The sequence below is a fragment of the Xiphophorus hellerii genome, chromosome 3 (assembly GCF_003331165.1).
Source record: "Xiphophorus hellerii strain 12219 chromosome 3, Xiphophorus_hellerii-4.1, whole genome shotgun sequence".
NCBI classification, from domain to species: Eukaryota; Metazoa; Chordata; class Actinopteri; order Cyprinodontiformes; family Poeciliidae; genus Xiphophorus; species Xiphophorus hellerii.
In genome coordinates this window covers 3,654,871-3,668,242 of record NC_045674.1, presented here as the reverse complement: position 1 = coordinate 3,668,242, position 13,372 = coordinate 3,654,871, and the positions used below count along the sequence as shown (strand labels likewise).

The 13,372-nt window shown below is 36.0% G+C and overlaps 1 protein-coding gene across 5 annotated transcripts in view; it reads right to left on the bottom strand.

Moving 5' to 3' along the window:
• Positions 1–12,959, bottom strand: part of LOC116715810 (NLR family CARD domain-containing protein 3-like) — a 43,594-nt gene extending 30,635 nt beyond the window's left edge. For 2 of the 5 annotated variants that reach the window (XM_032556486.1, XM_032556528.1), the window contains exon 1: positions 12,256–12,357. In XM_032556486.1, the coding sequence (XP_032412377.1) occupies positions 12,256–12,283 (28 nt within the window). In that variant the 5' untranslated portion in view covers positions 12,284–12,357. Of the gene's footprint in view, positions 1–63; positions 169–1,120; positions 1,226–2,551; positions 2,657–3,982; positions 4,088–5,413; positions 5,519–5,689; positions 5,790–6,144; positions 6,388–12,255; positions 12,358–12,948 lie in introns of those variants that run through there. The other 3 variants (XM_032556477.1, XM_032556519.1, XM_032556503.1) reach the window with 3 other exon arrangements.
• Positions 12,960–13,372: the final 413 nt, after the last annotated feature.

The window sequence follows — 13,372 nt, the reverse complement described above, 5'->3', positions numbered from 1 at the left end:
GCTTACCTTAGGCTGTATACTATATTTGATCAAATTCAGAGATTTAAAGCAGCGTTTACTCACCCTGAAGATGAAGAATTTTTATAATTCAGAGGGAAATCCATTGATTTCTCACTCTTTAGGGACACAGTGTTGTGTGTAGAAGAGTTCCTCATTTTTTCCCCAAAGCTGTTTAAAAAGTAGCATTAAAAAATAAAGGACTTGAAAAAAGATGTTTAATCACAAAAAAATAAGACAAACCGAAGTTGTACAAATTTACAAACAAGTGGATCATCCAAGGATTCATTGTTTTTTTGTGAAAATAGATTTCTGAGTACTTGTTCAACTTCCTCTGCTCAGTTCTAAAATAATTCAAGATGGAAAAAACTCAAGCAATAAAAGAGAGAGCAAGAACTATATCGTAACATACTGCAGGAAGGGACATCAAGAAATATTCATTCTATGTAGATCAGAAAGCAGAAAGAGAAATGAAACATAAATAATCATTCAGAATCATGACTATTCTGAGGTCTGTAATCAACAATGTAGGATTGATGTGATAACTGATGTGTCATTTTCATGCTACCAGACATGAGTCAGCAAAAAGTGATGGATTGTCATCACTTCTTGATGACAATCCATCATTGCCTTAATGTTCTTCCTACGATGCACATTTTTAAAAGCGATATAATCTGCAGACTACCAAAGAGAGCAACATATTATGTAGATTTCAAATTATTCTTGGTTTCAATGAGAGGACATATGTCAAAATCACTCCCCGTTTATTACTGAATCACTGCGGTGATAATTCTACTCTCTGTAAGGTTTTCTGTCAGTAAATTAAGAAGCAAAGATATTTTATCAATAAATGAAGATCAAAGACTCAAAAGGCTAAGAAAACCTAACAAGAAATAATCAAATTCATGACAAAATGTCAAAACAATGACAAAAAGATTTGAAGCCTATGGAAAAAAAGCGTGTAAAATTGTTTCTAAAATGTTTGCCATATGGAAATTTATTATAGAAATTGCAACTCAAAACATCAAAACAAACCAAATATATTGTAATGAATATCTACTTTGACCTTAGGTGGTATGATATGTGTGGTAAAAATAAAAAATTAAAAACAGGATTGACTCACTCTGAATATGAAGAATCTTTATAATTCAGAGGGAAATCCATTGATTTCTCGCTCTTAAGTGACACAACACTCGGTGTAGAAGAGTTCCTCATTTTTTCCCCAAAACTGTTAAAAAAGTAGCATTAAAAATTAAAGGACTTGAAAAAAGATGTTTAATTACAAAAAAATAAGACAAACCAAAGTTGTACAAATTTACAAGCAAGTGGATCATCCAAGGATTCATTGTTTTTTTGTGAAAATAGATTTCTGAGTACTTGTTCAAGTTCCTCTGCTCAGTTCTAAAATAATTCAAGATGGAAAAAACTCAAGCAATAAAAGAGAGAGCAAGAACTATATCGTAACATACTGCAGGAAGGAACATCAAAAAATATTCATTCTATGTAGATCAGAAAGCAGAAAGAGAAATGAAACATAAATAATCATTCAGAATCATGACTATTCTGAGGTCTGTAATCAACAATGTAGGATTGATGTGATAACTGATGTGTCATTTTCATGCTACCAGACATGAGTCAGCATGGATTGTCAGCAAAAAGAGAAAATGTCTTAATGTTCTTCCTATGATACACATTTTTAAAAGCGATATAATCTGCAGACTACCAAAGAGAGCAACATGATATGTAGATTTCCAGTTATTGTTGGTTTCAATGAAAGGACATACAGTACAGACCCAAAGTTTGGACACACCTTCTAATTAAAAAGGGTTTTCTTTATTTTCATGACTATTTATAAGGCAAGAAATCCCACTTATTAACCTGACAGGGCACACCTATGAAGTGAAAACCATTTCAGGTGACTACCTCTTGAAGCTCATCAAGAAAATGCAGAGTGTGTGCAAAGCAGTAATCACAGCAAAAGGTTGCTACTTTGAAGAAACTAGAATATAAGGGCTATTTTCAGTTGTTTTACACTTTTTTGTTTAGTGCATATTTCCACATGTATTATTCATAGTTTTGATGCCTTCAGTGTGAATCTGCAATGTCAATAGTCATGAAAATAAAGGAAACTCATTGAATTAGAAAGGTGTGTCCAAACTTTTGGTCTGCACTGTATGTCAAAATCACTCCCTGTTTATTACTGAATCACTGCGGTGATAATTCTACTCTCTGTAAGGTTTTCTGTCAGTAAATTAAGAAGCAAAGATATTTTATCAATAAATGAAGATCAAAGACTCAAAAGGCTAAGAAAACCTAACAAGAAATAATCAAATTCATGACAAAATGTCAAAACAATGACAAAAAGATTTGAAGCCTATGGGAAAAAAAGCGTGTAAAATTGTTTCTAAAATGTTTGCCATATGGAAATTTATTATAGAAATTGCAACTCAAAACATCAAAACAAACCAAATATATTGTAATGAATATCTACTTTGACCTTAGGTGGTATGATATGTGTGGTAAAAATAAAAAATTAAAAACAGGATTTACTCACTCTGAATATGAAGAATCTTTATAATTCAGAGGGAAATCCATTGATTTCTCGCTCTTAAGTGACACAACACTCGGTGTAGAAGAGTTCCTCATTTTTTCCCCAAAACTGTTAAAAAAGTAGCATTAAAAATTAAAGGACTTGAAAAAAGATGTTTAATTACAAAAAAATAAGACAAACCAAAGTTGTACAAATTTACAAGCAAGTGGATCATCCAAGGATTCATTGTTTTTTTGTGAAAATAGATTTCTGAGTACTTGTTCAAGTTCCTCTGCTCAGTTCTAAAATAATTCAAGATGGAAAAAACTCAAGCAATAAAAGAGAGAGCAAGAACTATATCGTAACATACTGCAGGAAGGAACATCAAAAAATATTCATTCTATGTAGATCAGAAAGCAGAAAGAGAAATGAAACATAAATAATCATTCAGAATCATGACTATTCTGAGGTCTGTAATCAACAATGTAGGATTGATGTGATAACTGATGTGTCATTTTCATGCTACCAGACATGAGTCAGCATGGATTGTCAGCAAAAAGAGAAAATGTCTTAATGTTCTTCCTATGATACACATTTTTAAAAGCGATATAATCTGCAGACTACCAAAGAGAGCAACATGATATGTAGATTTCCAGTTATTGTTGGTTTCAATGAAAGGACATACAGTACAGACCCAAAGTTTGGACACACCTTCTAATTAAAAAGGGTTTTCTTTATTTTCATGACTATTTATAAGGCAAGAAATCCCACTTATTAACCTGACAGGGCACACCTATGAAGTGAAAACCATTTCAGGTGACTACCTCTTGAAGCTCATCAAGAAAATGCAGAGTGTGTGCAAAGCAGTAATCACAGCAAAAGGTTGCTACTTTGAAGAAACTAGAATATAAGGGCTATTTTCAGTTGTTTTACACTTTTTTGTTTAGTGCATATTTCCACATGTATTATTCATAGTTTTGATGCCTTCAGTGTGAATCTGCAATGTCAATAGTCATGAAAATAAAGGAAACTCATTGAATTAGAAAGGTGTGTCCAAACTTTTGGTCTGCACTGTATGTCAAAATCACTCCCTGTTTATTACTGAATCACTGCGGTGATAATTCTACTCTCTGTAAGGTTTTCTGTCAGTAAATTAAGAAGCAAAGATATTTTATCAATAAATGAAGATCAAAGACTCAAAAGGCTAAGAAAACCTAACAAGAAATAATCAAATTCATGACAAAATGTCAAAACAATGACAAAAAGATTTGAAGCCTATGGGAAAAAAAGCGTGTAAAATTGTTTCTAAAATGTTTGCCATATGGAAATTTATTATAGAAATTGCAACTCAAAACATCAAAACAAACCAAATATATTGTAATGAATATCTACTTTGACCTTAGGTGGTATGATATGTGTGGTAAAAATAAAAAATTAAAAACAGGATTTACTCACTCTGAATATGAAGAATCTTTATAATTCAGAGGGAAATCCATTGATTTCTCGCTCTTAAGTGACACAACACTCGGTGTAGAAGAGTTCCTCATTTTTTCCCCAAAGCTGTTAAAAAAGTAGCATTAAAAATTAAAGGACTTGAAAAAAGATGTTTAATTACAAAAAAATAAGACAAACCAAAGTTGTACAAATTTACAAGCAAGTGGATCATCCAAGGATTCATTGTTTTTTTGTGAAAATAGATTTCTGAGTACTTGTTCAAGTTCCTCTGCTCAGTTCTAAAATAATTCAAGATGGAAAAAACTCAAGCAATAAAAGAGAGAGCAAGAACTATATCGTAACATACTGCAGGAAGGGACATCAAAAAATATTCATTCTATGTAGATCAGAAAGCAGAAAGAGAAATGAAACATAAATAATCATTCAGAATCATGACTATTCTGAGGTCTGTAATCAACAATGTAGGATTGATGTGATAACTGATGTGTCATTTTCATGCTACCAGACATGAGTCAGCATGGATTGTCAGCAAAAAGAGAAAATGTCTTAATGTTCTTCCTATGATGCACATTTTTAAAAGCGATATAATCTGCAGACTACCAAAGAGAGCAACATGATATGTAGATTTCCAGTTATTGTTGGTTTCAATGAAAGGACATACAGTACAGACCCAAAGTTTGGACACACCTTTCTAATTCAATGGGTTTTCTTTATTTTCATGACTATTTATAAGGCAAGAAATCCCACTTATTAACCTGACAGGGCACACCTATGAAGTGAAAACCATTTCAGGTGACTACCTCTTGAAGCTCATCAAGAAAATGCAGAGTGTGTGCAAAGCAGTAATCACAGCAAAAGGTTGCTACTTTGAAGAAACTAGAATATAAGGGCTATTTTCAGTTGTTTTACACTTTTTTGTTTAGTGCATATTTCCACATGTATTATTCATAGTTTTGATGCCTTCAGTGTGAATCTGCAATGTCAATAGTCATGAAAATAAAGGAAACTCATTGAATTAGAAAGGTGTGTCCAAACTTTTGGTCTGCACTGTATGTCAAAATCACTCCCCGTTTATTACTGAATCACTGCGGTGATAATTCTACTCTCTGTAAGGTTTTCTGTCAGTAAATTAAGAAGCAAAGATATTTTATCAATAAATGAAGATCAAAGACTCAAAAGGCTAAGAAAACCTAACAAGAAATAATCAAATTCATGACAAAATGTCAAAACAATGACAAAAAGATTTGAAGCCTATGGGAAAAAAAGAGTGTAAAATTGTTTCTAAAATGTTTGCCATATGGAAATTTATTATAGAAATTGCAACTCAAAACATCAAAACAAACCAAATATATTGTAATGAATATCTACTTTGACCTTAGGTGGTATGATATGTGTGGTAAAAATAAAAAATTAAAAACAGGATTTACTCACTCTGAATATGAAGAATCTTTATAATTCAGAGGGAAATCCATTGATTTCTCGCTCTTAAGTGACACAACACTCGGTGTAGAAGAGTTCCTCATTTCCTGTTCAAGACTGTTAAAAAAGTAGCATTTGTAAAATGAAAGACTTGAACAAATATATCCGATTAAAAAAGAAAAAAGTAACTGAACTTGTATTTCAGTTTGAAATCAAGTGTATAATCCAATGATTTGTTATTTCTAATAGGAAAACAGATTTTGGAGGAGTGTTGATTAATCATCTTACCTTTGAGGTCCAATCTGAGCTTTAATTTTGGAGGGCAGACGATCATTTGAGGGCCTGAATGCCTCAATTTTTTTCTCAGTCCGACTCATTGTAAAATGTCCTTTACAAAGACAAAATGTGTTAGAATAATCTCATCATAGGTTAAAGTCACATTGGATATCCTGATGCTCTATTATGATGTAATCTAAAATTCAATTCAATTCAAACATAGTTTATTGATCCCAAAGGGAAATTAAATATTATTGTTTTGCATATTAGTCAAGGTTCTACAAAAAGTTGTTGTAGAGACTGATCTCCCTTTTGCTAGTGATTTTCCTCATCCCTAACCACATATTTCTGATTTTTTCCTTTGTAGTTTATTCTACAGTCTCTTCCTATACACCTCCTATTTGTCTCTAATCTTGATTTTGAGCTGCTTCTAGGTACTTCTCAATGATTCTTCTTTTTTTTTTTACCTTTGGTGATCCAGGGTTTGTTATTGGAGAAGCATCTCACAGTTCTGCTGTGTGGTTGTGCACATAGAAGCTTATACAGTCTGTCACACACTCAGTCATGGCATATTGATGTCCTCTCCATGTGGCTGGCACAAAGTTTCCAGTTTGTAGCCACAAAACAACCCTTCAAGGTTTCTTTAGCTTGACCACAATCTCACATCTCGCAGTTTTTTCCTTTACATGTTGTATCTAAACAAGGGGTTTCTATAACCAGCAGAGAAGAACAAGATTATGATCTGACTCTTCCAGAAAAGATCTTGCTTTGAATATGTATGAATCCTTGACATTATAAAACAAAACAAAACAAATCTAACATTTTGTTTTCTCTGGTAGAGCAACTGACAAACTGTTGAAACATTTTCGATGTAGCAGAGTGGGGCATGATTAAAGTCTACTGATGTTGTCACAGATGCATTGGAGTGTTGTGTCCATATCTTAGCAACAACAGAACTGATGACGCCACATACGTTGTCTGCAACAACTGGGGGAATATATATGCATCCTGCATCTGCATAAACTGTTCTCAAACACTCATAACAAATATAATTTATGTCTGACAGCATGGTATAGACATGCTGACAAATAAATAACATGTCTATTTATATCTCACAGCATTTTTCTGGTTCCATTATGAAAGCCTTTGTTTGACAAATCATAATCAATGTAACAGATTTCCTCTATAAAAAACAGTTTTACACGGGAAAAATGTTAGTTAAAACCTTAAATGTTTTAACTGACTTTTTAACATCCTCTTAACCTGCAGCAACAAGAGTTATCTTGAAAACTTACAATTCAGTAACATATAAACAAATTATTTATGTAATGATACAAAAACATACAAACCGTAAAAACGGAATAAAGACATTGTTACTTTACCATATATGTGTCCATGAGAAAGCTGTAATCCACACGGGAATACAAATGAAAAACACACTGCTGTTTCCTTGTTGTCTTAACACAAAGTCTTCCAAGTCAACAAACCAGTCCTTCAGGTTTTCAATCTGATGTGGGAGGTTCAGAGCATGACTGAGATTTAAATCTGTCCTGTAATGATTGTGGAAACAAAGCAGACATTATTTTTTCACAGACTACTGTAAATGTAAAATACACTGCCTAGCCAAAAAAAAAGTCGCCACCTGGATTTAACTAAGCAAATAGATACAAGCCTCCTATTGGATAAGTACTGCATAGACGATTATCTTTCAGCTGGCAACAAGTTATTTAACCCCAGCTGATGCAATGAGTAACTCCTCATTTCTTAAACAACCATGGCAAAAGACACATCCTGTGGTCGTGGAAAAGACGTTAGTCTGTTTAAGAAGGGTCAAATCATTGGCATGCATCAAGCAGAGAAAACATCTAAGGAGATTGCAGAAACTACTAGAATTGGGTTAAGAACTGTCCAACGCATCATTAAAAACTGGAAGGATGGTGGGGAACCATCGTCTTCCAGGAAGAAATGTGGTCGGAAAAAAATCCTGAGTGATCGTGATCGGCGATTACTTAAACGTTTGGTTAAATCAAATCGAAGAAAAACAACAGCAGAACTCAAGAGTATGTTTAATTGTGAACGCAAAAGCATTTCCACACGCACAATGCGAAGGGAACTCAAGGGGTTGGGATTGAACAGCTGTGTAGCCGTAAGAAAACCTCTAATCAGTAAGGCTAACCAGAAAAAAAGGCTTCAGTTTGCTAGGGAGCATAAAGATTGGACTCTGGAGGAATGGAAGAGGGTCATGTGGTCTGATGAGTCCAGATTTACCCTGTTCCAGAGTGATGGGCGCATCAGGGTAAGAAGAGAGGCAGGTGAAGTGATGCACCCATCATGCCTAGTGCCTACTGTACAAGCCTGTGGGGGCAGTGCTATGATCTGGGGTTGCTGCAGTTGGTCAGGTCTAGGTTCAGCAACATTGTGTGCCCAAAGAATGAGGTCAGCTGACTACCTGAATATACTGAATGACCAGGTTATTCCATCAATGGATTTTGTCTTCCCAAATGGAACGGGCATATTCCAAGATGACAATGCCAGGATTCATCGGGCTCACATTGTGAAAGAGTGGCTCAGGGAGCATGAGACATCTTTTTCACACATGGATTGGCCACCACAGAGTCCAGACCTTAACCCCATTGAGAATCTTTGGGATGTGCTGGAGAAGGCTTTGCGCAGTGGTCAGACTCTCCCATCATCAATACAAGATCTTGGTGAAAGATTAATGCAACACTGGATGGAAATAAATCTTGTGACACTGCAGAAGCTTATTGAAACAATGCCACAGCGAATGCGGGCTGTAATCAAAGCTAAAGGCAGTCCAACAAAATATTAGAGTGTGACCATTTTTTGGTGGCGACTTTTTTTTGGTCAGGCAGTGTATATACTTTTTTAACCTATAGTAACACAGAAATTCCACAAAAACATAAGTAAAAGGTCAAATGGAGCATTGTTCATGAATCAATCTACATGTCTGTAATGTCACAAAGCAAAGGGACTAGTCCAACCCTCAGGTGCAACCCAATGGAATGTCATGATTACAAGGAAAACTATTTTCTCTCCGTCACAGGTCAAAGTGTTTTTTCTGCTTTATACCTCTGACGAGAATGCTGATAAAATGGAACTCCTGAATACTTAAAGAATGTCAAACACTTGCATCACAGTTAAACTTACCAAACAAAAGTTGAAATAAAAGTAAAGACTTTAATCATAATCTTTTCAGTAACAGTCAAAAGATTTATGAATTATGTCCTCTTTTCATTAAATTGATACCTTTGAGTGTTGAATGTCCAAACATAACTATGTTGATCAAAGAGGTTGTCCAGAGCTTGAAATTAATGTAGTTTCATGTTTATTTTTTTCATCAAGGCAAAACAACAACAAAAAATACTAAAAAGTGAGACGCAAACAATCTAACTGCGTAATTCATGGAAAACATAAAATGTCAATTCAGGTTTCAGTTACTTAAAGAGCAGTTTACACATTGATACTGTAGTACAATTATTATTCTGCACACATACACATTAACCTTCAACTGGAAAATGTAACTGTAAAGTCTAAAATCATTTCACTAGTCAGTTTACCCATCTGAGAAGTTGTAGGAAATTCAACTAAATACTTGAGACTGTAAACCTTTGTGATTAAATGCTCCCACTGAGAACTTAAAAAGTATTTTATATTCAGAAATATTCTGCCCTCTATTGGAAAGAAAAGAAAGTACAAAAACAATTAAAGCCGCAAGCGCCATTGGAGGCCATAGCAGCGAAGCGCGCCGCCGGCCTCGTGGCGATCACGGGGGTTCAAGCTATTGGGCTCTTTACTACGGTCATGTACGATTTACAGCAGTCTTACTCAAACTGTGGTCCATGGACCATTTGTGGTGCGAGGACATCCCCTAGTGGACAGAAAAGCTCCGGGACTACTTGTATGATCAGAGGAAGCTAAGCTATAGCGACTGGAACGGTTAGTGGTAGGAATCGTTCCAGTCAGAACTGCTCTTTGCTTGGTAATGAATGATGCTCTGCTTTCAGGTAAACAGCTATTTTTATTTTTATTTAATTTTGTAAATAACTCAAAATGCCCAAGGAGACCTCTTTAGTGCTTTGTTGTGGCCAGTCACATTTACCAAACAGCACCACTCTTCTCATAAAGATGAACAAAGAAAAATACATAAGTGAAGAGTTTCATTTCAGGTTGCATCATATATTAAGATGTGTTATAGCAGGGGCGATTTTAAATTAAGTGGTCTTTGACAGCTTGTTAAATGGGTTAACTGGTCCTCAGCCTGAAAAAGTTTGAGAAACACTGATTTACAGACGTATGCAAACTCTGAGGGATTAGAATTCACAATTCAGCCATACCCAGATGCTCCCAGCAGCAGCTCGCTTTGAAAGAAGGATTTATCATCATGTTATTCTAATTCATTAAACATAGTTTCATATCTGCATGAAGTAGACATTAAGAGGAAGGAAAACAGGTGACTTCCTGTTGGAAGGGGGCAGGTCTAAAGTGATGTCACCAATTGACCATTTGAATGTGATGGGTTCTGGTCTGTGATGATGCAAATGAAGTTTGATGCAGCTGGGAGCTTGTGATGCCATCTTGATGTTTCATGGCGAATGGCCAGATTTGAGGCTTGACCACGCCCACATGCTTTGACATAGGAAAATTTCTTTGATAACTTTTGACCTTCAATGCCTCAAGACTATGCTGACTGAGTATGAAGCCTGGATCTCAAAAGCTTTAGGATGAGTTCGCTCAGATACAATGTCAATAAAACAGACAAAATGGCGGCTTTGATCCAAAATGGCCGACTTCCTGTTGGGTTTAGACCAGGGCTCCACGTGACTTTTTTGTAGGTCCTGATAAGATACACATGTGTACAAAGTTTTATAATTCTGGCATAAAGCATGGCTGGGGGATGATTTTTAAAAATATTCTATGGGGCGCTGTGGAGGAATTTGGCCACGCCCACCAAATGTTGGAACAGATTCCTGTTGGGGAGTGGACAAGGATCGATCTCAGTTAGTTTGGTGCCGCTGAAATCTTATGCGGGGAAGTAATTCCCCCTTGATGTGTCATGGGGAATGGCCAGATTTGAGGCTTGGCCACGCTCACATACTTTGACTTACGAAAATTCCTTTGATAACTTTTGACCATCAATGCCTCAAGACTGTGCTGACTGAGTTTGAAGCCTGGATCTCGAAAACTCTAAGACGAGTTCGCTCAGATACGAAGTCAACAAAATAGACAAAATGATGGCTTTGATTCAAAATGGCGGACTTCCTGTTTGGTTTGGACTAAGGCTCCAAGAGACTTTTTTGTAGGTCCTGACATGATACATGTTTCCAAGTTTCACAATTCTGGGATAAATCATGGCTTGGGGCTAATTTTTAAAAAATATTCTATGGGGCGCTGTAGAGACATTAGACCACACCCACCAATTATTTGACTGTATTCCTGTCCAGGGGTGGACAAGAATCGATCTCAGTTAGTTTGGTGCAGCTGGGCTGAAACATATGGAATCTAGAGCCAAACGTATGGCAGCTGCGTGACCTGTGATTTTGCCGCGACGCCACGGCCACGCCCGCCACTGAAAACGCTTGGCGCTTTAAAGTAAGTGAGACCAACTTTGTGTCATCTGACACAAGATCATCTTGATTAGGTCAAGAGAGTCAGAGATGGAGCTTTCCAGGTAAAAAAAGTCACTTCCTGTTCTGAGGGGGCGGGGCTTAAATCTCAACAGAATATGATGACATAGGATCAACAGGCATTCAACCTGGATCACTCATGACGAGTTTGGTGCCAATTAACCTTTTTATGTGAACGTTATAGCGTTTCGTTTGTTTTGGCGAGTACACCAAGTTCGCCGCTCTGCCACGCCCCCTCAACATATACGAAATGCCAATTTTTTCAATAACTTTTAAAGTCTCCAAGATACTTTTATTCTTGAATTGAGGGGGATCTACCTACGTACCGAGTTTCAGATCTCTACGACCTACTGTTTCCCCTATCTCACCTCAGGGGGCGCTGTAGAGCAGTTTGGCCACGCCCACCTGCGATTCCACCGGAATCCGAAACCCTAACACATTAATCAAATAAATCCTGGCCCAGATCCATAATTATCTGCTGATGAGTAAAATAAAAGCTGTCTGTATTTTTGTTTTTTCACTTCCTAGAAAAAAAACGTAAAAATAAATCACTTAGAAAAATAGCTCTTCTCATGCCGGGTTATTTATTTTCTCTTTCTCTTTGCATTTATTACTTCAGATTAAAAATTTTATGTGAGCTTCCTCGACACATCTGCCTTTATACAACAGGTCTTTCTTTCTTACCTCAGGACAGAAAAAAAAAGTTCTCAAACATTTATAACTCAATACATTTTCTGTTTGACCACATTGGACAGAAAATGAAAGACAAAAAACACATTGAAATATATCTGACAGTATTTTTGCTGGTTTCTGTCAAATTGACAATGTTTCCTTATGAGAGCTATTTTCTGAAAATGTATAATTAGTTGTCATTTATGTAATGAGACACAGATATATAAATCATAAAAACAAAATAAAGTCAATGTTATTTACCGTATATGTGTCCATGAGAGACATGCATCCACACTAAGAGGTAAATGAAAAATACTTTTGTTTCCTTGTTCTCTTTCTTGTACAATAACTCAGCAAACAGGTCCTTCAGGTTTGGACTTCAGTCTGATGTCGGAAGGTTACCTGAGATTTCATTCTGTTCTGCAATGAACAGAAGTGGGACACAGCAGAAAATAGTAAAACTCAAATAAAAATTGTTAGAAGCCTAAAACTGAAATTTATATTAGTTATGAATTAATAAGAATTTACCAAATATTTTAAAAATCCAAAAGTACATACAGGGGCGCAACTACATATTTTTGCGGTGGTTGCGAACATCTCACAGCGCCACCCCCCCGACATAAACTTGTACAAGTGAGGCAAAGAGCTGCTTCTGTTAGCCTGTGTCTGCAGGTCTGAGGCTTTTTGTTAGCATGTTTTCTATCATTCTTATAGCTTGATAGAAAGTCTTATCCAAACTGGCAACCCACATTAATAAAATGGTGAAATGATATTGACCACAAAACACTGTATTTGTCATGAAGTGTGGTCGTGTGAGGTGAGGCAGACGCTGTAGACCCTGGTAGGAACTATGTACTGACCCAAATGCAAACAGGTGTCGACTACAGTTAAAAACGGAGAAAGTGAGACATCTAAACAAAACAGCAGCACGTTGCAGATGTTCTTCTTCTTCACCTTGTTGTTTTCTTCCCACACAACAAGTTGGTACACTACCGCCACCTGCTGGTCGGTCTGTGTAATTTTTAAATCAGTTGATCTTGGTTTGTCTTCATCTACCATCCAGGATGGTAGATCCTGGAAGAGAGGATCTAAATATGAGGGCATACAAACAAAAATCATGCATTTGCATAGGTCTGAAAATGACCTAGGCTTAACATTTACTGTGGCACACATTGAGTTTGTGGTGGTCAAGCATGGTGGGATGGGTTTGAGATCCCTGGTTTTCTCATGGGTAAATCTTGCAACTTTATTTGTGCTCAGCCCTGATTAGTTCAATTTATTTTTTTCATTACTTTAATTAGTTCTTGTCATTTTCATTTCATTAAAGGATTTTATATTTATATATGTATTTCTGCTCATGGCATTAACTTAGCAAAAT